General features: G+C 47.0%; 3 protein-coding genes across 3 annotated transcripts; 2 read left to right on the top strand and 1 right to left on the bottom strand.

Moving 5' to 3' along the window:
- Window positions 1-2,349: 2,349 nt before the first annotated feature.
- LOC124676869 (FKBP12-interacting protein of 37 kDa-like) lies at window positions 2,350-8,081 on the bottom strand. The gene is made up of 13 exons (XM_047212892.1): window positions 7,970-8,081; window positions 7,794-7,855; window positions 7,323-7,387; window positions 7,198-7,234; window positions 6,499-6,586; window positions 6,362-6,426; window positions 6,206-6,283; window positions 6,020-6,067; window positions 3,746-3,799; window positions 3,121-3,282; window positions 2,882-2,951; window positions 2,615-2,670; window positions 2,350-2,527 (listed from the first exon to the last, which is right to left on the bottom strand). The coding sequence occupies exons 1-13, from the start codon at window positions 8,064-8,066 to the stop codon at window positions 2,354-2,356; spliced, it is 1,056 nt and encodes a 351-aa protein (XP_047068848.1). The 5' UTR covers window positions 8,067-8,081; the 3' UTR covers window positions 2,350-2,353.
- A 3,190-nt stretch (window positions 8,082-11,271) lies between these two features.
- Window positions 11,272-18,598, top strand: LOC124688178 (L-type lectin-domain containing receptor kinase SIT2-like). The gene is made up of 2 exons (XM_047221923.1): window positions 11,272-12,873; window positions 18,090-18,598. Exons 1-2 carry the CDS (start codon window positions 11,272-11,274, stop codon window positions 18,450-18,452), a joined length of 1,965 nt encoding a protein of 654 aa, XP_047077879.1. The 3' UTR covers window positions 18,453-18,598.
- A 2,538-nt stretch (window positions 18,599-21,136) lies between these two features.
- On the top strand, window positions 21,137-22,600 carry LOC124676859 (probable methyltransferase At1g29790). Its single transcript, XM_047212884.1, has one exon. The coding sequence runs from the start codon at window positions 21,137-21,139 to the stop codon at window positions 22,598-22,600; it is 1,464 nt and encodes a 487-aa protein (XP_047068840.1).
- The last annotated feature ends 1,192 nt before the right edge of the window (window positions 22,601-23,792 follow it).

Below are 23,792 nucleotides of genomic sequence, written 5' to 3'. Positions count from 1 at the left end.
CCGGTGCATGGCACCGGAAGTGTTCAAGAGGGTGGAAGGCGTTGTATATATCTTTTACTTTATTTTTGTTGACAGCAGTATATCATTCTTCTTAGTTATCTTGCTGTTATTTTTGTTACATATTTTGTAGGGTGTGCCTATGTCTTAGTCGACTGAGATTTTATTAAGTCTCAGTCACCTCAGAAAAGTGTAACTGCAGTTCAAAAAATGTGCAACTCGGATTAGTAGTAGAAAAGTGCAATTGCACTTTTTTGACAGAAAAGTGCAACTCAAGTGCATTTTTGTGGGTGACTGAGACTTAAGAAATTCTCAATTGACTGAGACATAGCAAAACCGTATTTTGTATTTTGTATCTTGTGTTTATTAAAGGAAATCAAAGCATATATACCTGATTCTTGTTTCTTCAGGCAATGTGCTGAGCACAAAAAGAAACATTGGTTGATAAAGTTGGAAGTATAATATGCTGCCGGATATATCAAGGAGGTACATGGGAAAATAGATTTATAAAACATAGTAATACTTGGTGTTCATGGAATTTTCTTTCACTGCTAATACACCAATTCTGGGTGAAAAAGCCATGTTTCTCGCCTGAAAGCCCTACACAAGTGCGATGGGCTACGAGTGCCGGTCTTAAGGTTGAAGACCTCACCGGTGCCCATGAAATATATGAGATCCTCCTTCACCTCTCCACATGGCGCAGCTACGGACTTGGAGAAGTGCATGCTGATAAAGAGTGCCCGGCCGCCTCCTAGCCCACCAGTCACCGGCTTCCAAGCGCCGACGTTGGGGTCCGCTTCGAAAACTTCCACCCCACGCGTAACGTATGGAGCGCCTAAATGTTCAACATCCATCTTTTTACGAAATTGCTGATAATGCCTCACCATGAGCAGCTTCCCGCCTGATTCAACCAGACTGCGGCTAGTGATGTGGAGAGCATTAGATCCAGGGTGTGACCAGGCCTGAGACGAGCAATTGTGGAAAGAGGTGTCATCTGGTGCGGCTGCCACCTGATGCGCCTCCTCATGGTGGTGAGCATTGTAATGATCTGGCGAGTTTTTGATGAGGTAGCTTCCCATGGTGACCATGGGTCTTCCATCGCCATCTAGGGCGAGATCAAAGGTGATGAGGTCCTCTGCGTTGGTGATGGCGTAGAGCTTTCCATGGAGGAAAGCGAAGTCGATGATGTCGACGTAGGGGCGCGTCCGTGGCGGCGGCAGCCACACGCCCTTCCCCGGGCGGATCACCATGAAGGCATATCTCCTGTTGTTGGCGGTGATGGCAATGAGATCATCGGCGCCGGAGCGCATGAGGAACTTGTAGATGGCAGGTTTGTCGTGGCCGATGACGGCCTCTAGCTCGGGCAGCGGCACGCTGTTGACGAGGAAGGGATTGTACAAGAAAAACTTGCGCTCTTGCCTACTCGAACGGCGAGCCAGTCATCGGCGGAGCCGAAGATATCGGCGCCGCCCCGGGGCAAGGAAGGGGGGCGGTCAATGGCGCACATCGACATCGTGCTAGGCAGCCGCCATGGCTGGGCGCCGCGGCGGCGCACGGCGGAGTGCCACGAGCGGCAGACGGCGCGGGCGCGGGCCCTGTCGGCGGGGTCGGGGAGCCCGGCTATGACGAGGTCCAGGAGTTCCGGCGGCAGTAGGTCGTAGGACCGTCGTGTTGTCAACCCCAAAGAGCTGCATAGTGCTCCCATGGTCGACCTGTTTGTCCCGACGACGAACGTAGACAAGCTAGCTAGTCAACCGACAATGAACTTTTTGTTGCACGTGAATCGATCTGCCTGATATCAGGGGGGTTACAACTTACACGTGTATATTTATAGCAGCATAATTAAGCTAGCTGAGTACAGGACGGAATAATTCTAACACGAGAGACCTATCGTGCCAAAGCGAGTTTCCGTTTAGGGAGTGGATTGCAGTATTGTCGACGTCTTTCTTACCTAACATTACCTCTGGACTCTGGAGTTGCCTTGACGAGGGGAAAACGGACGGAAGGCCAGGACACTGAAGCATACACGAACCAAGGTCGTTCACATCACAGGGATACGCATGTTGCTGGTTCTCTTAGGATACCAATCCATAGGACACGAGAGAATACAGAGAAGCATGACAGATTTAGCAAGGAAACATTGGCCACATCCGTCAGGATGACAGCTTATCAAATGCTTCTAAGATAAAACATGCAATGCAAATCAAGAATAGATAAATGAGATAAATTGTACTATTACATAAACTGTACTGTATAATTTAGCACCTGCGATACAGGAATGTTACATCGAGGCATACAGAGTTGCAGCTGGATTTCTCAGGAAACCCAACTCGCACTGGAAAATTGTTTTACAGCCTTAGGCCTCTAGTTTGATCGGCTGCGGGTCAGAAGTAGTAGCGTTCATATCATCTGCAGCTTCGTTTGTTTCTTCAGCTGGTGTGTCCTCAGTTGCCCCTTTCTGGGAAAGCATCTCCTTCAGCCTTGTCAGCTCTACATCTCTAGCTTCTAACTCCTCTTGCAGGATGGACACCTAGCAACAGTTGACAGTTCAAATGGCTTAGCAGAGAAAAAAAATAGCAGGTAGTTTAGTAGTAGCGACATGAACGATGAATCCTACCATTTCATTTGACCTCTCGACATCATTTGTTAAGCCATCCATGTGCTTGTACAACGCTAAGAACAACAAAAGAAAAAAGGTTAAGCAGATAAATGTTAGCATAACTATAAAACTCAGAGATATGATTAAGGAGTCAACAAATTTCTATTAATGTACACAATACATATGATTATTCAGCCATATACATCAGATTTAACAAAAATAACTAACAAACACGAATAATGGTTCTTCACTATTATTTTCACTTGGATGTAACTTGACACGTACCATCGAACTGATTCCTTAGCTCATTGTTCTGGGTCTTCAGAACTGCGATTTTCATTCCAAGTTCATGGATCTATACAAAAGATAGTTCCGTTAGAACTAATTCTGGCAAAACTAACATGGCACTGAATTTCTGCTCTAATATGTTGGTTGTTCAAAGAAAAACCAATGATTTTATTCTTTGAAAAGCACAAAAAAATTGGAAGCATATTTAAACCTCCGACATCTGTTGGAAGACTCACTTTTCCTTCAGAAGCCATCGCCCCAATCTCTTCATTTTCCTCTTGCAGTGTTCTACACTTGGCCATTAGCATTTTCCCATGCTTGCTGGATGGAGTAAAATTGACAGCAGCAACATTGTCCTGTAGCTCTTTTATTTTCTTCTCCTTTTCTTCTGCAAGATTCTGGACAAAAATAGGCAATGCCAGCCAAGGTAAGTTATAGCTTTCCTTGGACACTAGTAAAACACAATTTCGAAGTTATAATTCTCAAGGTGTTATCAGCATGCATGGTACACCAAATAATACTATGCTTGAATTATACATATTTTCTTATACCTTCTATAATTTGCACTTATAAGGCATAATAAAACAATCTTTGTGACAGCTATGAGCAATATGATGGCAATGATGGGCTTCCTGTCTGTCAAACTTGCTTAAGAGGATTATAAACATTGATTCAACAGAAGACATGCAAAATCTGTCTCACTACCTATTTGAGAAATTTACACGTTTGACTAAAATTCTAAAAATAGTGCAAAGGAGCATCAGAAGAGTGCTATCCAAAGTGGTTTTCCACTTCTTAACATTCTGGTGCATACTCATATAATGCAAAAAAGAATTGTCTGATTGAAGGGAACTCACTGACCTTTAACCGTGTAAATTCCTCGTGAATTGCTGGGTCAAGCAATAATCGCCTCGTCTGTTAAAGCATTCAGAATAAGACAAGTAAATAAGCAGTTCAGTGTAACAACATAGGGTCACTGCATTATTAAGATTCATTTAAGATCTAGCCGAAGTTTAAGGGCCCCATACAGGGTGAACTACTAGCCATTATGCCTTCTCAGGAAGCTTAAGGCCACATTTTTTATGTGGTAATATTATCCCAATCCCTCCTGTGAATTTGCCGAGTAGTTCTTTCATTACAGACAGTACCTAAGCCTGTTCCTATCCCAAGAGCCCCTTGCCCATTACTTCTCTAAGAAAACAAGCTTTTGGGAGAAGCTAATCCTACTGTGTGTGGAGTCCAAACTAAATTGGCATATCATTGGCACAGTATGAAGGAGAAGATATCCAATCAGAATGTAAGGTATTTCCACTCAATTTTTAAAGAAGATATACATGGGGAAAGCTAGAATAGATGACAAGGCACCAGTCTTCAGAGTTCAGAGCATCTCACGTTCCTTAATCATTAAACAAAGCTTATGTCAGGCATGTATGTTAATAGGGCAATCAAGGAAGAATAATCAACATATTCTCTCATTTGAACTTATGTACTGACTCAGTAGCTGTCCTGTTTACCTATAAGATAACCTTTCGAATTGGAGAGGATGCAATTTATTATCGCCGCAACTTATGGAAATTCGTAATGGAACTGGGGTCCAGATGCTCCCGGTATCTATACCGCCCAGTTTCTCTCAGATCTGTGATGCTAGCTGTATTCGATTGTGTATTCCATCGGTAGCATGAATTAGGAACAGTGACAAGGCCCACAGTCAGTCTGCATTTAATGTGTTTGTTGCTGTTTAAGATGGAGCGGTACAAACGGAAACCCCACGTCCTAGACCGAGTGGCCCCACCAAGCCTCGACTACCCCAATCATCCCCGTCATTTGCTGCACTTCTCGCCTCAAGCAGATCCATGGCGGCCATCTCGTAGTTTGGCCACACGCGCCAGAACTGTAGCAACACCGGCGACCGCTTCCAGAGCACCACCGGCATCCTCCCTTCGCCACTACCGTGAACCTGACGGCCTCCACCTCGCAGCACTCAGCACACTTCGTATTGGAGCCTTGCCGATCTCGAGGACGAGGAATGGGAGGAAAACAGAGAAGCGCAGAAGGCGTGGTCGTGTGGAGGCTGAGCACAAACATGCTGTTGATGGACGGCGATGGCCTCGGCGCCATACTTCTAGACAAAGCGGAAGTTGCACCAGGATTGATGGCCTGGCGCCGTCACCGCGTCCCTGCGAGTGACAATGTCAGACTCGACTGCGGCGAGCGGTGTCGACTCCCGGGATGGACTCCCTGTTAACCTTCACGAGAGTTCCGTCACGTACACACGCGCACTGCATCCTCACATGGGCCAAGCGAATTCAATGCGCAATACTCTGGTCGATTTAAGTATTTAACAGCTTTACATGCCAACCGAATCTCTTTTCGAAATCATTCTGACACACATCCCTATAAATATTGGTTGGTCCAGATATCAGGACTATTTGGACCTGTGTGCCAAAACTCCATGCCCCGCAACTTATCTTTTTAAAATATTATATGCAATATAAAATACCATAAACCAGATCTCTTGTATGTTGTAAAACAATGACCAGACTGCTCACTGCCCTCCTTGCAGAGCATACAAAAGAACACGAGAAATCAACCTGGGTTTACTTTCGACTAAATTGCACCTGCAAGGTACACTTAACATGGTTGCATAGTACAGATTGTCACTTGCCTCATCACCCGTGTCATCCCTTCATTCATGCTACTCCCTCTACAATATGTGGATCAGTGGAATTGATATAGAACTACAGATAAGGGTTGACTACTGCAGATCATGGAGGCTTAGTATATCAAACAGAAGGGAAAGGTAAGCACAAGATGAAAGAATGTGTACACCTTTCAACAAGAAACAGATATTATGAGTTTTTCCTAACATAGTTAACATGTACTGCCATCACTTTGCTTGTAACAAGTCCATACTAATTAGTAGGATTTACACATTACAGTATGCAGAAAGCAATCATGGTTAGGTTCTACATAGACGATTTTAGCTACTGAAGTCTTCTTTTACAGTTCACATTTTGCAGTAATTCCACCTACACACCTCACACAAGTAACTTTCGAGAAACGGTAGGAATTAAAACTTTGAATGCACAATAAATTGTCAGAAGTGCAGAACAAATATCATGGGCCGCATTATACCTGCATTGACGGTGGCCTCAACTGTGTTTTCAAATCCCTAACTGCAGACTGCAAACTCAAAGGAAAAACATAACCAACAGTCAGCACAACTAGACGGATGCTAGAAATTGATTATTACAAAATACTGTTCAGACTAGTCCAAATCAAAAATATTTCTCATTGTAGAAGGAGGCTCTGAGCGAGTACCTTTAATTCTGCAATCTCTTGTTCTCGTTTTGCAAATGTTACAATAAAAGCAGCCTCTCTTTTCTTTGCTTTCTCCAGCTGAGCATTAAAGAACAGTCAAGCTGACGTAAAGCATAAGTACTACACCAGTTTTACAAGCATGCCAAAAGAACCAACCTGCTCCTTCAGTGACTCCTCTGACGACTTTAGGTTACTTAGATAAGTAACCACTGAAACAGGCTCTGTATTTATAATTATATATTATTTTTCAGTCATTACCAGAAATAGGAAGGACTTGGATTTAACTTGCCAACCTGGATTGGTTCCTGCAGGTACAGCTGGAATGTTCTGAAATGCTGAATGCCACTTCTGAATTTCCGACTTAGCAGCTTCCAGTTCCACCTGTATTGCATAAAAATGCAGCATTTAAAAAATTACTGCTCACAACATTTTGGATCATTGCAATGGAATAGAGTGCAAATCAGTAATGCTGGAACAAAACTGCAGACACGGTTATTGAAACTACATCTCCACATTTCAGAGACAACATTTGATCATGCTACTCAATTTTTCAAGATAAATTATATATCCATTAGTGTACTATTAGTTTTGACTCGTCTTTCTATTTCTCACATTCCAGATTTGATGCGAAGTTCAGATACATTGTATGCTAATCTTATTAGTTTATGCATTTTCATATCCAAAGGTCAAAATTGCATTATAGGTTAAAAATATCTTAACTACTGTTCTGAAAGAATTGTACTTTGTGAGAGGACAAGGTTTGGCCAGTAATACTTCATTAGAAAAAAACATCTACTAAAAGGACCCAGTATATATCTGGCAATAATTGCTTAGCAATTACAGTAAATCTGATTACATGGGATCGGTGATTATTTATGCCAGAATGAGGAATAACAGAGTATTTGAAGTCACTAACATAGTAGGTTCAGCTTAACAAAACTGTCCATTACTAAAAAAATGAAAACACGAAAGAACAGGGACTAACTACACACCTGGTTTGTTTCAAGATTTTCTTTGCAGCTCTGCAAACTTGAAAATCAGAGAGAATTTAGTCGCATGTTGACAATTAACAATATGGATATCAATAGATCAAAAGTTATATAACAATGCAATGCACCTTTCCCGAAGAGACAGAATCATTCCTGTGGCAGCACCCGGCGCGCTCTCCTCCACCTTCTTACCCTGCACACAACTTGCTGTCTTAAGCAAAGTTCTTGTTGCGTGAAATCGGCGAAACTTGTAGGACTATTAGGTAAGCAAGAACTTGTCCAAGAGGACTAAACAAATTGTTTAATTTGCATCTTCCTTTTATCCTTATAATACCTAATCCCACAATTACAATTCCATGTGAAAACATTCATAGTATATCGTTCATCGCACCATCCATTCAGGATAGAAACAACTTCACCGAGACCAAAGTGCTAAGCAAGGTTTGATGTTGCAATATTGCGAACCGTAATGGTGGTAACTGTAATTCAGCATGGAAATAAGGGAGTGACTCCGATACATAAAATTTGCCACGAATTGCTGCAGCGGCCAAAGGAAAAGAGAAGATTTTGTATTGGATTTCAAAAACTAGACCAAGTACCTTCTTGGAAGCGAAGACGTCGTCTTCATCCTCATCCAGATCCCCGAACGGCCTCTTCTCGCCTGCAGCAGCAAAAGCGCCACATGAACCCGGTGAGTTCCGCAGAAGACAAAGGTCGACGGCTGATAAAAGCTAAGGCGGCGAGTGGAGGGGATTGAGAGGGCATAGGGAGAGACCGGAACGGGCGGGCGCGGCGCTGCGGGAGGGCGAGGCGTTGAAGTCGCGGCCGAAGGTTTCGTCTTCGTCGAGGCGAGGGGAAGGTGCGTCCGCCATAGCCTCCGCCGCCGTCGTGCGAAACAGCGAAACGGCCGGTACAGCCGCCGATGAAGTGGTGCTGTGACGGCGAGGGTTTGTCCTTGGGCGCCGGAGAGAGAAGGCACCGGTCTGCAGGGAAGGGGAGGAGGGCTTTGTCTGATTGTGGGCCTTGGGGAACGGGCACAAAGCCCTCACTGGTAGCACCTATATTTTCTCGGCCTTTTGACCTGCAGGACAATTTCAATGTGCTGGCTAAACTGGCCCAAGGCCACCTGAGATATAGTATGTCAAAGAAATTCAAACCAAAATAAAATACCTTGAAAAAATGTGCCAAATAATAGGAAAACTCCACTTTTCAATCGGCTGGTTCCTCTCTCTCTTCTCTCGCTCTATCTTGCGCGGGTGCTCCTAGCCGCCGACCTGGTCGGCAATCACGCGGATACCGCACACCCTTGCGTGCCTGCGGCGCCTAGTTGTGTCGTGGCTCAAGATGAGGCAGTATTTCTTTTTCTTTTTCTCCTTTTTCAGTTGTTTCTTTTCTGTTTTTCAAATTCATTATTTTTTAAAAAACTAAACTTTAAACTATTTTAATTTATTTTAAGAGTGAACATTTTTTAGATCTGAACTTTTTTAAAAAATTTGAATATCTTTTGAAAAAATATCATTTTTTAAATTTGCACTTTTCAAATTTAATTTTAAATTTAAATTTTTCTAGAGCCAAACATTTTAAAATTTTAAAATATTCAAAATTTGAATGATTTTATATCTACAAATTGTTTATACATTTTTAGAAAATGTTAAAATTTAAAATCCGCACAAAATTAAATTTGAACGTTTTTAAATCTTAACATTTTACGAATCTTAAATAAAAAAAATAAAAAGGCAAAAAATAAGGAACAAGATTTTAAATAAAACAAAATAGAAAAAATAAAAACACCATCGCCTAACTGGGCTCGTACAATGCGCGGAAGATGTGCGCGCACGGTACGCGCCAACCTGGTAAATTGACCTTATTTGATACCATGATACCACCCTTTAAAATTTAAATTTTAAATGTCAAAAAATTCAAAACTAAAATTTGGGGTGCTCACAAGATGCGTGTCTACATGCCATGTAACTTTCATAACCAAATTCAAAATACTCTAAGAGAAACAAAAATGAGAATTCAAGCATGAATAGTGTCACATAAAGATTAAAACACAAAATGTCACTATTTACATAGCATTTGTCTTTTTTTTTGATTCTAGTGGTGTATTTTAAATTTGCTTGTGAAAAATCTAGAAAATGTAAACACACATCATGTCAACAACCACTAATTTGTTTTGAACTTTTTTGACACATACAATTTAAATTTTGTGAAGTGGTATCATGGTATAATGTGAGGTGTGTTACCAGTATCACTAGATATTTTCCCCTAGTAAAGTCTTGGTGGCCACGTTATAGAATTATGATTCACCTTGACTTGCATGCCACCAATCAATAATCAACTTTGAAAAATGAAGATATCATTAACATTTAAAATCTCCACACGGTACTTTCATAGAAGTGTCATCGTAACAAATGCTAACTTTCCGTACTGCAATGGTATCTGGAGCAGAGAGTGTTTTTTTAATCATCATAATAAGACAATTAAGCATCTTTGCTTCGATCCACTGCAAGTTTACCCCTGCTATATGATCAGTCATCGAGCTGAGTTTAAACCAAGGACTTGTATCGTTCTCCTAGAGTTGCAAATATCATTGGTATGGCTATGAGAGACATCGATCAAAAGTCCAAAATGATCATTTATGTGGGAGTGGAAGCCTTGATTTGGTTACAATGACTACATACAAATAATATTTTATCAAAAAAGTACAAATAATATTGTGTCTAACACCAAAAAATTATCTTCTTTGCAGGCTGTGTGCCAGCTGCTGATGGCGGCACACGGGTTCTTTCCTAGCGTCGCATGGGAGCAACGTGAACAAGGTCCGTTTTGGTAGGTTTGGCGGCGGTGGCCAAGGATCCGGTGTGCTCTCCTTTGCTCGTTGTGGAGGCGAGGGAGGAGGAATCCTTGATGCCTCGACTGCTGGTGGTCGATTATGCCGCAGGGGAGCTCTATTGCTTCTCTTTGGAGGTTCATTACGGCGGCGTCTTATTCGCTGTCGTTGCTTATGGTCGAAAGGCAACCCCACCAGCCCACTGCGTCGGTGACGGTGATCTTCAGCCGGCGTACGAAGGTCTTCATTAACCTCCAGGCTGTCATGCCACTTCGGAGGCCCTTTGGCTTCGATGCAGTTCGCTCCCGCCTCCTCATCCCAAGTGGCTTCGTCCCCGGCGACGTTGAGGTTGACTGTGTCGAGCCCAATCACGGTGGAGTTGGAGCGGGACTTGATTGCTTTTTCGTTGTTTTATCTAAGGTCCTTTATGCTAAATGTAAGGGTTTGTCTGTAAGTCTTCTTTTCTATACGACCCTACATGTAATTTGTACCTCCACTGTTGAATATAGTTGAAGCTATCGGTCCTTCGAGGCTGTTCCCATGTTCAGAAAAAAAAATTATTAGAACGATGAACAAGTCGTTTATGTCACAGTATGCAGAGCGAAGTTAACAAGCAGTAAAATAAACAAAATATGCCAGTTAGTGGATCGTGTGCTATGCTAAACGGTCAGCTGAAAAATATCTCTTCCATTTCTCCCCGCAGAGAGCCGGAAACTGGACTATTCTAACTTATTTGCTGTGTTAATCCCAAGGGCAAATCAGATGCTACTGCATGTCTTCATCTCAGTTACTCGGTTGGTATCTTATGCCAAACATGTCTATCTCTCAAGGATTATGTTTTTTTATTGATCATGTGCAGAAGTTGTTTGTCCTTCAGGAAAGCAGTTATTTCTGTCGTCCTGACAAAAAAATTCAAAAAACTGTACTGTACGTGTGTCTGCAAACAAAGTGAATTCTTATAGTTATAGTTCGGTGCACTAAGGGACACACAAAATGCAGCTTGATTTATTCTAGAAAGTACTGATTTTCCCCTTGTGCTTTAGTCACTTTGTTGGAAAAGTCGGTCAACAATGTAAAGTCTTGCGTTGGATGCACCTATCATATGGCCTCACTTTTCTCCGGTAGGACCAAAACTCTGGTTTGCTTCTTCGAATAGACACCGGGAGTATTGTTCTTCGTCACCCGCTTGAGTTATTCATAGCCTATCCCTGCCTTAGAGAAAGATGCCTTGCTCTGGTTCCACCATGCTGCCCCACTTCTTACTACTCTGTCTCGTCTTCCTCATCCCAGCCTCCACGGCCTACACCGACGACGGCTTCACCTACGATGGGTTCTCCGATAGCTTTCTCCGGCTTGACGGCGCAGCTTCAATTACAAGCAGAACCCTTAAGCTGACCGATGGTACTCCCCAGAAAGTAGGACGGGCTTTCTTCGCACGCCGGTTTGACTCTATTTCCTCATTCTCAACAACCTTCGTGTTCGTCATCACTGCTCCATACTCTGATTTAAGCGGGCATGGGCTTGCATTCACGGTTTCCGCCACAACAGATTCTTTATTGGATGCCCTCCCATCTCAGTATATGGGCATGGGCAACCCTGAAAAAAACGGCAATTTCACAAATCGACTCTTTGCTGTCGAGCTCGATACCATAGAGAGCAAGGAATTCATGGATCCTGATGATAACCATGTTGGGATTGATGTAAACAGCCTGGTGTCTATGAGTGCCCACGGTTCCGGATACTACACCCCAGATGGCACCTTCTCTCGCTTGACACTTATTAGTGGTGAACCAATACAAGTATGGGTGGACTACGATGACAGTTCACACCGCGTGGATGTCAGTTTAGCACCTTACTTGCAGCATAAGCCTCAGCGACCACTGCTATCAGCCACTGTCAATCTTACATCTGTTCTCCCAAGCTCAGTATATGTTGGTTTTGCCTCTGCAACCGGCGTCATGAGGTCCATACACCGCATCATCGGCTGGAGTTTCAATCCAAATGGGGAGGCCAAACCACTCAACTACACGGCGTTGTCTGAAGTTATACAAGATGTTAGACGGGATAATCAAAGGAGTCACTCGCGTATCCCTATGAAAATTCTTATGCCGGTTGTCACTTTGTCAGTATTCGTCACACTTGTTATTATCGTTGCTCTGTATGTTTATATGAAGAAGGCAAGGGAAAGTGGTGAGTGGGAGATCGATTCTGGGTCGTCATCTTTCACATATAAAGATCTTGTCGCTGCAACCAGCGGTTTCAGTGACAGAATGCTTCTTGGCAAGGGAGGATTTGGAAAGGTGTACAAAGGGGTGCTGCAAACCTTGAAGCAAAATGTTGCCATCAAGAGGGTTTCGCCAGAGTCGAAGCAGGGGATGAAAGAATTCATAGCCGAGATAACCATCCTCGGTCACCTCCGCCATCGCAACCTTGTGCAGCTGCTCGGTTACTCTCGTCATAAGAGTGAGCTCCTTCTTGTTTACGATTACATGCCAAATGGTAGTCTTGATAGAGTTTTACATGGTCAAGACAGGCAACAAACAGTAGACTGGGTTTGCAGATTTAACATTATAAAGGGCATTGCATCTGGTCTTTGTTACCTCCACGAGGATTGGGAGAAAGTGGTGATCCATCGAGACATCAAGACCAGCAACGTGCTCCTCGACAATGAAATGAATGGTAGACTAGGTGATTTTGGCCTGGCAAGATTACACAACCATGGTACAGATGCCCACACCACACATTTGGCTGGCACCTGGGGGTACATCGCTCCCGAGCTAGCCAGGCTAGGAAGGGCAACCAAGGCGACTGATGTCTTTGCATTCGGCGTCTTCATGTTAGACTGTGTATAGCTTCCGTGTATGTGTACGTATTGTAGCTTTGTAACACACTCATTATATATATATGTGATAGGCCACCCCTAGAGGGTTGTGCCGGTTCCCCCAAACCTATTGTCTCACATGGTATCAGACTAGTTTTGGTCCTACGCTTCCGCCGCCTCCAAACCCTAGCCGCCGCGCCGTCCGTCACCGCCGATCTACGTCGTCGCCATGGACTCGCCGCCGCATCCGGCTCCTCCAACGCGGGCTACCTTCCGGCCTCGCTCGCGGCCTTGCTCTCCCGCCCTGTCGATCCCGCTGCCCTGCAGTCGCCTCTGATCGGGACGAGGAGCGTTGGGTCTTTCTTCTCCAACCCTAATGCGCTCATGGTCAACACCTCCAGCGCTTCCGCGCCCGCCTCCTCGGCCGCCGCTGTTGGGTCTCTGGCCCTTGCATCTGTGGACGTCTCGCCGGCGTGGACGGTTGGGTCCTCCTCCACGGGGCCTGCATCGGTGCACCCTGCCCTCACGGCGTCCGCGCCTCCGGCAGAGGTCTACATCCTCGACGGCGCCTCCGCCTCCTGAGGGTGTCACTTCCGTGCCCCTGCCCGCGCCGCCCGTTTCTGCCCCTATGGCGTACGCGCCCCCGGCAGTCTTCACAACGGGCTCGTTGCCTCCACCGTTCCACTTTGGCAACCTCATCACCGTCAAGCTGTCGCCAGATAACTACATCTTCTGGCGTGCGCAGGTCCTGCCGCTCCTTGGGAGCCATTACCTGCTTGGCTACGTCGATGGCTCTCTTCCTTGCCCTCCCGCGCTGGTGGACAGCGTGAACGGTCCGGTCTACAATCCGGCGCACCGTGTTTGGATGGGGCAAGATCAGGCGAACCTCTCCTCTATCCAGGGGTCGCTTACCCCGGCTGTTGCCGGGCTCATAGTCTTTGCCAAGACTTCTCATGAGGCATGGACAACTCTCGAGCGCTCCTTCGCGTCGCAGTCACAGGCCCGTGCCAGTGCCCTTCGTCGTGAGCTTGGCGAGTGCGAGAAACTTGACACCACCGCCACGGAGTTCTACAACAAGGTCAAGGCCCTTGCTGACACGCTGGCGTCCATTGGACAGCCGCTCACGGACTCTGAGTTCAACTCCTTCATCGTCAACGGTCTTGACGAAGAGTATGATGGCCTAGTTGAGATCATCAATGAGCGGGGCAACTCCAATCCTATGATGGCACATGAGATATACTCCCGCCTTCTTCTCACCGAGCAGCGTGTCGAGTCGCGCCGTGCCAGCCGCAGCCGTGGTTCTCCCGCCGCGCACGCTGCCTACAAGGGCGGCTCTCCTGCATCGGGCGCCCCGACCTCTGGCAAGGGGCCCCGCGCCGCCCTCGTCCGCTCCTCCGTCCGTGCTGCCTGGCAGTGGGGCGCCGCGCGTCTGCCAACTCTGCGGTCTTCATGGACACTGGGCCTCCAAGTGTCATCGCCGTTTTCAGAAGAGCTTCCTTGGGCTCGGCAATGATGGCAAGGATACGCGCAATAATGCGCGTCAAGTGGCTATGGCTGATCGCCCCGCGCCGGCCCCGAAGCCCCAGGGACATACTCAGTCCTACTCGATCGACCCGCACTGGTACATGGACTCTGGGGCAACGGAGCACCTGACGAGCGAGATGGGGAAGCTCCACACCACCGAGCCTTACCACGGTTCCGACAAGGTCCACACCGCCAATGGAGCAGGTATGCACATCTCCCATATTGGTCAAGCATCTCTTCTCACTAGCCATGCAAATAGGAGCCTTCATCTTCGTAATGTTCTTGGAGTACCATCTGTGACGCGCAATCTACTCTCAGTTCCTAAACTCACTTTTGACAATAATGTGTTTTGTGAATTTCACCCGTTTGATCTTTTTATTAAGGATCGGGACACGAGGGACGTGCTTCTTAGTGGGCGTCTATGCCAGTGGCCTCTATCGTCCGGAGCATCCCGGCGTCTCTCGCGTTTTTAGTGGAGTTCGCGTCTCGCCGTCACGATGGCATGCTCGCCTTGGTCATCCCTGCCACTCCTATTGTTCGCCATATTTTGCGTCGTCATGAGCTTCCTAGCATGCCTAGTAATAAAGATGTAGCAGTGTGTGATGCTTGTCAGCAGGGGAAGAGTCATCAACTTCCTTTTTCGGAGTCTACTCGAGAGGTGAAATATCCTCTAGAGCTTGTGTTTACAGATGTATGGGGCCCTGCCCAAACTTCTGTTAGTGGTCATAATTATTATATCAGTTTCGTTGATGCTTACAGTCGTTTTACTTGGCTTTATCTTATCAAGAGAAAATCTGATGTGTTTGATATCTTTGTTCAGTTTCAAAAACATGTTGAACACCTCCTCAAGCATAAGATTTTTCATGTTCAGTCGGATTGGGGTGGTGAGTATCGCAACCTCAACTCCTTTTTCCAGTCGCTTGGGATCGCTCACCGTTTAGCATGTCCACATACACATCAACAGAATGGCTCTGTAGAACGTAAGCATCGTCACATTGTCAAAACTGGTCTTACTCTTTTGGCCCATGCATCGGTTCCCTTTCGATTTTGGAGTGATGCTTTTACCACGGCATGTTTTCTTATCAACCGTACTCCCACACGTGTTCTAAACATGAAGACTCCTATTGAACTCCTCTTGAATGAACAACATGACTATACTTTCTTTAAAGTGTTTGGTTGTGCTTGCTGGCCGCATCTTCGCCCATATAATAAACGCAAGCTGGAATTTCGGTCCAAAAAGTGTGTCTTTCTTGGCTATAGTTCCCTTCATAAAGGTTACAAATGTCTTCATGTTCCTACCAATCGAGTCTATATCTCTCGGGATGTCGTGTTTGATGAGCATGTTTTTCCCTTTGCCAAACTCCCTATCTCCACCAATGAGTCTCCTTCCTTGCATTCATCTTCCATTGCCTCTGACCAATTTGAAGATGTTGCATACTCTCCTGTATTGTTGCCTAACCATGGTGCAGGCACTGGACGTGAGCTCTCTTGGAAATTCTGGAGGCACCCGTACCTCCATCGCCGACGCCATCCGACGCGCACGTCGATCGTGCTGCGCCCCTGCATGGCCTCGGTCCGCGCGCCCATGCACGTTCAGCTGACGTGCCCTCGACGCCGCGTCGCCTCCTGTTGCTGGGCCGGCCTCGCCCCGTACCTGGCCTGCCCCGCCGTCGCCCAGCCCCACGCCCGCTTCGCCGTCGTCATCTGCCTCTCCTGGGCTGCCTCCTTCGCCGGGCAGCCCAACGCCTGTGACGCCCACGGCGGGCTGCGCTCCGCCTCGCCCGGGTCCCTCGTTGATCGGGTCGTCGCTGTCGCCATCACCCAGCCCCTCGACGGCTGGGTCCTCTCCGTTGATGTCTTCCAGCCCCTCCTCGGCTGCACCTTCGACATCGACGGCTCCGAAGCCTGCGTCCGCATACGCGCATCCGCAGTGGCATTTTTCGCCCCAAGGAGCGCACTGACGGTACTGTCGCTTGGCATGCTGCGTGTATGACTGCTGCCCTTGCAGATCCGTCCTCCGAGCCACGCACATACCAGGCTGCTATGAGTATTCCTCATTGGAGAGAGGCCATGGAACAGGAGTATCAAGCTCTTCTTCGTAATGCGACGTGGACTCTTGTTCCTCCACCACCGCGAGTGAACGTCATTGACTCTAAATGAGTTTTCAAAGTGAAGAAGCATTCTGATGGGACTATTGAGCGCTACAAAGCGCGCCTTGTTGCCCGAGGTTTTCGTCAGCGTTATGGTCTTGACTATGAAGATACTTTCAGTCCAGTGGTCAAGCCTACTACCATCAGGCTTCTTCTCTCCATTGCCGTCACTCGAGGATGGTCTCTTCGTCAGCTTGATGTGCAGAATGCCTTTCTTCATGGTCTATTGGAGGAGGAGGTCTATATGCGACAGCCACCTGGTTTTTCCGATCCCGATCGTCCCGATCATATATGTCGTCTTACTAAAGCACTTTATGGGTTGAAGCAAGCTCCTCGTGCTCGGCATGCTCGTCTTGCGACTGCTCTCTCGTGCTCATGGTTTTACACCGTCCGCTGCCGACTCATCATTATTTCTTCTACGTAAGCCTCGCAGTCACTATGTACTCGTTGGTCTATGTGGATGATATTATTCTGGTCAGCTCCTCTCAGTTTGCTGCCAATGCTCTTGTTCGTTCTCTTGGTACTGATTTTGCTGTCAAGGATCTTGGGAAGCTTCACTATTTTCTTGGAGTGGAGGTCGCTTCTCGTGATGCTGGACTTGTCATGACACAAAAGAAGTACTGCTTGGACTTGTTGCAGCGGGCTGGGATGCTTAAGTGTAAGACGACTTCTACACCCATGTCTTCCACTGACAAGATTACTGCTGTTGATGGTGAGCTTCTGTCTTCTGCGGATGCGACAGACTACAGGAGTATTGTTGGTGGTCTTCAGTACTTGACGATCACGAGACCAGATATCTCTTATGCTGTCAACCGAGTTTGTCAGTATTTACAGGCCCCTCGCGACACTCATTGGTCTGCTGTCAAGGGCATATTGCGCTATGTTCGACTTACTGTGTCTTATGGGCTGCATATCCGACCGAACGCCTATGGGGTCCTTTCGGCGTATTCTGATGCGGACTGGGCTGGCAGTCCGGATGACAGGCGATCTACGGGGGGCTATGCTGTGTTCTTTGGCTCTACTTTGATCGCCTGGAGTGCTCGGAAACAAGCTACTGTGTCACGTAGCAGATCGAAGCCGAGTATAAGGTTCGGCCAATGCTACCGCTGAGATCATTTGGGTACAGTCTTTGCTTCAGGAATTGGGTATATCCCAACCGCAGCCTCCTATCCTTTGGTGTGATAACATCGGTGCTACATACCTTTCTGCAAATCCGGTATTTCATGCCCGAACGAAACACGTCGAAGTTGACTATCACTTTGTACGGGAACGTGTGTCACGGAAGCAATTACGGATCAGGTTCATCTCTTCTAAGGATCAACTTGCAGACATCTTCACCAAGCCATTGCCTCTTCCACAGTTCGAGGCTTGCAGGCGCAATCTTACCCTTCTCGATTTTTTAGGAAGTGGCTAAGATTGAGGGAGGGTGTTAGACTGTGTATAGCTTTCGTGTATGTGTACGTATTGTACCTTTGTAACACACTCATTATATATATATGTGATAGGCCACCCCTAGAGGGTTGTGCCGGTTCCCCCCAAACCTATTGTCTCACACTTCATGTTGGAGGTTGCCTGTGGGAGGCGTCCAATAGAAGTGAATGGTTCTGGTGAGCCAGTGCTGCTGACAGACTGGGTGACCGATGCATGGGAGAGCGGTTCTATCCTCAGATCAGTAGACCCACGATTGGAAGATTATGTCAGGGAGGAGGCAGAGTTAGTACTAAAGCTTGGCCTGCTATGCTCACACCCAGTACCCAGTGCTAGGCCATCCACGCGTCTAATTGTGCAATACCTTGTAAATGATGTGTTGCTTCCGGATTTCCAGCCAAGTTTTTTGAGCCTTACTAGCAGGGATGAAGACTTTGATCAGCATATCTTGGCATGCCCTTCTGTGGCGACAACCATGACTGGTCTTTCTGGAGGAAGGTGATACATGATTTCTTATGGCTGTGATAACTTACATTTACTAAATATATTGTATTGCAGAATTTTCATGTGAACGATGTGTTCTTCCTAAAAACTTATCACATGTATTGTGCTGTAACTAATGTAGTAGAAATATAAAGGTTTCTCTCCTGGATCCCTTGCATCTGGTATCAGCTTTGTGGATGGCATATTAATGTTGCCGGGTTCTTATGTTACTAAGCTTTACTGACCAACACACGTTTCACCATATATTGTCATTGGTATTTTGACATGTATAATGATGTTATCTTAGAAATTTCACCTAAAAATAATTGATGAGTTGAAAGAGAGATAAATCCAGAAAATGTGTTAGGCTTCTTTTAACTAATTAAGATATGATCCAAGGAAGTAAGACGATTCTTTTTACTGTACAAGACGTCATATCTCTGGGTTACATGTTTTCTAGTTCAAATATTGTCACTCCAGGAGCATGGAACATTAATTGTTACATACATATAACAATGATATTGTATACCATGTTTGCCCCCCTATATGAATGATATGCATTGCACAAAAATGGACGAAAAACCTACCCCTAGCTACAAGATAGTCTTAACCAACAAGTTCCAGAGAACCACAACAGAACAAAATTCATTCAAATAAAACAACCTTCAAAAGCTACAGCAACCACACCCAGCGCTCAGCCCTCCTTGATCATCAACCGAAACTACCGATCCAGAAGAAGAGTTCACCATGCAACTTTTAATATCTGACGCCTTTGACATCAACTGGTCAGCCCCTCCTCTAACCTTGTCCCTACTTGTGCTCCATACAACCCTTCCCAGTAACAAAGAAACCAACACATAGAAAAGATGGTCACAACAGGAGATCTTACAACTTATTTCTAAAAGGCGATTTGATTTTACACATTCCAAATAGCCCAAAATATGGCAGCCATGAGTGACATATGATATATCTTTGCCAAAGAGTTTTTGGACAGACATTTGCATTAAACATGGACCCTAAAACCCCCAAACCACTTTAGCATGAGAACAAGTAAAGAAGAGATGAGTAGCCATTTCATGTTCACCAGAGAAAGAGCACAAAAAGTGAAGCAGACCAATTTCTTTTACTCAGATTATCCCTTGTGAGGATGGCATTCTGAGAAAGTTTCCATGGGAGTTTTTTTAATCTTGAGATGAATATTCACCTTCCAAATCCATTTATGGTTAGATCTAGCAACCTCCTTTTCCAGCAACCGATAAACATATTTTGTTGAGAATCTCTTGTTTGCTACCAGACTCCAAACATATCTGTTGGATGCTTGTTCCAACCAGTCTGGGTGGATTGTCGTGTTCCGGAAGGCCCTGCCGGCGAAATTCATTGTGCGAATAATGCCTGAAGATTGCTGGATTGGATGATTTCGGTCGTGCGCACCCATGTTTTTTGTCTGGCCGTTTGGTTTCAGAGGGGGCGCTTCGAAGCTCTGCTGGCTGGTAATATCATGGAGCTCCTTTTCTTTCCATGGTGCTAGCGGAGAAGGTCATCAAGCCGAGATCGGTGGAATAGCTATGATGGTCGGATCTTGGTGCTGAGGTGGAATTGGCTTGGCGGTTCGTGACTTGTAACAGCAACTGGTATGTGGGGCCGGCTACACAGGAGAAGTTCAGATTCTTGTCTTTCAGGGTGAAAATCCAAGGTCAGGCCTTAATTGGTTGTGCCTGACAATGTTCTTGTTGAAGACATTGTTTTGAGAGAGATGACTTTCTTCAGGGTGAAAACCTAAGATCTATGGTCGGACGACGACAGCGTTTGTGCAATGTTTCCTTCTTGGAGGCGTCGGAAGAAGCTGAGCTTCTGGTGTTGTCTTGGTGGTGTCAGTGTTGCTGCTTCAAGTTATGAATCTTTGTAGCGGGATCTTTCTGTTCTGTACTTCTTTTTCTCTTTTTTGGCTGTGTACATCCTTTGTGCTATTAGGGCAAGATTTTGCAGAGGCTGGATGTAATTGGTATCTCCGCGATATTAATATACGCTCTTTATCGAAAAAGACTCCAAACAACACTATCCGAAACTTGAGGCCTGGCAATCTGCACAACACAGTTTTTATAACATCCGTTAGAGATGCTCTTAGCCCTGTGCCAGGTAAGGTCCGTTGTGACTTGTGAGGGTTTTCGTCCAATTTCAGCCCCCTTTGTCGATTTGGCAAAACAATTTCTGCAATATAGGGATTGCATTACTGCAATATATCTCAATAATTGAGGCGAACCGCTTGGATTCTGACGAAACCGTCACATTACTGTAAAGTGCCAGTGCGTTTGCTTCTCTGATGCGATTGAGTACCTTTTCTTTTGGCGAATGGCGCGATTGAGTACATTCCGATGAAACACCGTTTCTTTTCATCGTCAACACCTCAAACTATAATAAACATCACCAGAAATAGGTCGGGTTTCTAGCTTCAATATTGCGTACATAGGCAAGTAAAATAAAATCGTGTTGGCCGAGACCATGGAGATCCGAGCCTGGCAAGTGGAGTGTCCCGTAAGCACTCGCATGCGACCCTTTTCAGTTGCCAATCCATGGCTAGATACCAAAGGAGTGCAAACGAAGATCCAAAAGGGTCCTGAAGATACAGTTCCACAGCTTTGACACTGCGAGCTCGGCTCCGTTCTTTGCTTGCCGCGCCCGTCGACGTCCATCGATCATCCGGCAATGGAGGCGTTCTTCTGCTTGGCGCGGTGCCGGTTCACGCGGCTCATGGTGGCGATGCAGCTGGTGATGGGCGTGCTGGTGATCTGCATCAGCACAGCTAGCCTCCACCGTTTCTACACCACCGACCACCTCCTCCCAGGGCTCGATGACTCCGCCCGCTGCTCCAAGCTCCACACCGCCGGCGCCGACGGGTACGCCAGCTTCGACATGCGCGCGCTGTCGGACCGCGTCGACGACGTGCTCGTCCAGCTCGCAGAGCTGCAGGACAAGTTGGAGGCCACGGCGCTCAAGGTCGGGAAGAAGACGAAGAAGGCCAAGGCTCACAAGCAGCAGCAGGAGAACATGACGATGCCGGAGTTCAGGCGGTTCCTGGAGGAGGAGGTGATCCACCCGCTGTACAGCGCGCACATCTCCCTGCGGCTGATCCGCATCCCGCGCCCCGACCCCGACGGCGAAGACGACGCTGCGCTGGAGGTCGACCCGCTCGTCAACTTCTTCATGGCGGAGGAGACGCGCAAGTACGTGACGACCAAGGGCAACCGCGAGGGCCGGCCGAGCGTGTACGGCACCAACCGGACGTACGGCAGCATCGGCCACGCGTGCGTGCTGATGCGGCAGGAGCTGGACGAGTACATGAGCTACGACGTCGGCGCCTACTGCCCGGACGACTGGGACCTGGGCCAGCGCCTCATGCTCGGCGGCTGCGACCCGCTGCCGCGCCGCCGCTGCCTCACACGGGCCTCCAAGCTGTTCAACCGCACGCTCCCCATCAACGAGTCGCTCTGGACACTCCCCGACGACGGCAGCGTCCGGTGGACCCGCTACCATTGCCGCGGCTACAAGTGCCTCTCCGCCAGGAACCCGCGGCCCGGCTACACCCGCTGCGTGGGGTGCTTCGACATGGACAGGGAGAAGCAGCGCTGGATGGTCAACACCACGCGCAACGCGTCCTCAACGAGCGCGTCCCTGGTCGACTTCAGCATCGACGAGGTGCTCGCGGTGAAGCCCGGGGAGGTGCGGATCGGGCTGGACGTGAGCGTGGGCACGGGCACCTTCGCGGCGCGGATGCGGGAGCGCGGAGTCACCGTCGTGTCGGCGGCGCTCAACCTGGGCGCGCCCTTCGCGGAGACGGTGGCGCTGCGCGGGCTGGTGCCGCTCTACGCCACCATGAGCCAGCGGCTGCCCTTCTTCGACAACACCATGGACCTGGTGCACACGGCGGGGTTCTTCGAGGGGTGGGTGGACTTGCAGCTGCTCGACTTCGTGCTCTTCGACTGGGACCGTGTGCTCCGCCCCGGCGGCCTGCTCTGGGTCGACAGGTTCGCCTGCGCGCGCCGTGACCTCGACGACTACATGTACATGTTCCTGCAGTTCAGGTACAAGAAGCACCGATGGGTCGTCTCCTTCAAGTCCAAGGAGGAGGTCTACCTCTCCGCTCTGCTCGAGAAGCCGCCCAGGTCATGATCACTCACCACTGGATTAGATAGCCTGGACGCCTACTTTCTTGTGCCGATTATTGTTGCCTTGCTGTAATGCTAGTTCTGATTCAATCTACTAGTAGATGGTGAATAAATGACACGAAAGAAAAAGTGTTCTCTCCGGCCTCAGCAGCTCAAATGTCAGTTTCATCTTCACATAAAATTTCATCCAAATTTTAAAAGCAGTGCAAACACCTAATTAGTGGGTAAAATGAGCTCAGAATTTCCCAGAGTACTTAAGGAAACTAACTTGATTAACTAAGTTATAAGTACTTTAATTGTTTCATAAACGAATTTTCACTTCACATATAGCCGAATTTTGAAAAAAGGGTTTAAATTCCAAAATCGTTGGGCGAAAAGCGCTCTGAATTTCCCAGAATACTGATGACACATAGATAGATTATTTTTTTAATATTTTTCTGAAAACTTTGAGATCTGAATTTTCTAGAAGATTAAAAATACACATATATTTGACGGAAAATACTAACATTACTTAGATAGACTCTGAATTCCGTCTTGGCCTTCTAGCTCGTAGCCACCAAATTCAAATTGAGCTTTTAATTTCCTAGAATACTATAGTACATATATAGACTACTATAAGTTTTCCAATTTTTCTGAAAACGTTGAGTATTCACTGATTTCTTTTTTCAAAACTGGCAAACAACGACTTAGAGCATCTCTAGCAGACCTCCCATCGGAACCCCATCCGCATAATAAGTGTTGTTTTCCGGTTCGGAGGCGAAAAAAGGGACACCGCATCGGAGAGGGTGCTTCCGATGGGGCGGTGGCCAAGTCGAACGGCAGAGTGATCCGGTCCGGCAATTACATTCGAATTTCAAGATGTGATCTTGATCTGGGCTTGGGAGGCGACTTCGATGGATGCCGTGACCGGCACCGATCAAACCGACAAGAGGTCTTGGCAACACATTGAGGACAAGTTCTTCCAATTGATGCCGCCTCTCTCTTCTACTCCGACCCGCTCCTACCGCTCACTCGAAGGCTGATGGGATACCATCAAGATGGCGTGAAACCGGTGGGTCGGTTGCATTGAGGGCGTGAGGAACGCGCCACCGAGCAGCACCAACGCCGACGGTTGGGATGCTATCGTGCAAGTAAGGTATCGAGAAATGTCGGGTATCGAGGGTACTCCTCGGCAATGCCCACCTTGATGGGCTTAG

The sequence above is a fragment of the Lolium rigidum genome, chromosome 1 (assembly GCF_022539505.1).
Source record: "Lolium rigidum isolate FL_2022 chromosome 1, APGP_CSIRO_Lrig_0.1, whole genome shotgun sequence".
Lineage (NCBI taxonomy): Eukaryota > Viridiplantae > Streptophyta > Magnoliopsida > Poales > Poaceae > Lolium > Lolium rigidum.
Note: the sequence above shows the minus strand (reverse complement) of the source record. Positions and strands in the feature narration are given on the sequence as shown.

Excerpts from the sequence above, each read along its gene's own strand:
- LOC124676869 (XM_047212892.1), bottom strand. The coding sequence starts at position 8,066 with ATGGCGGACGCACCTTCCCCTCGCCTCGACGAAGACGAAACCTTCGGC. Across the intron at positions 6,427-6,498 it reads ACCTGCAGGAACCAATCCAG|AGCCTGTTTCAGTGGTTACT; the intron begins GTTGGCAAGTTA and ends TTATAAATACAG. Across the intron at positions 2,528-2,614 it reads TCGAGAGGTCAAATGAAATG|GTGTCCATCCTGCAAGAGGA; the intron begins GTAGGATTCATC and ends AACTGTTGCTAG.
- LOC124676859 (XM_047212884.1), top strand. The coding sequence starts at position 21,137 with ATGGAGGCGTTCTTCTGCTTGGCGCGGTGCCGGTTCACGCGGCTCATG.
- LOC124688178 (XM_047221923.1), top strand. The coding sequence starts at position 11,272 with ATGCTGCCCCACTTCTTACTACTCTGTCTCGTCTTCCTCATCCCAGCC. Across the intron at positions 12,874-18,089 it reads GCGTCTTCATGTTAGACTGT|GTTGCCTGTGGGAGGCGTCC; the intron begins GTATAGCTTCCG and ends TTCATGTTGGAG.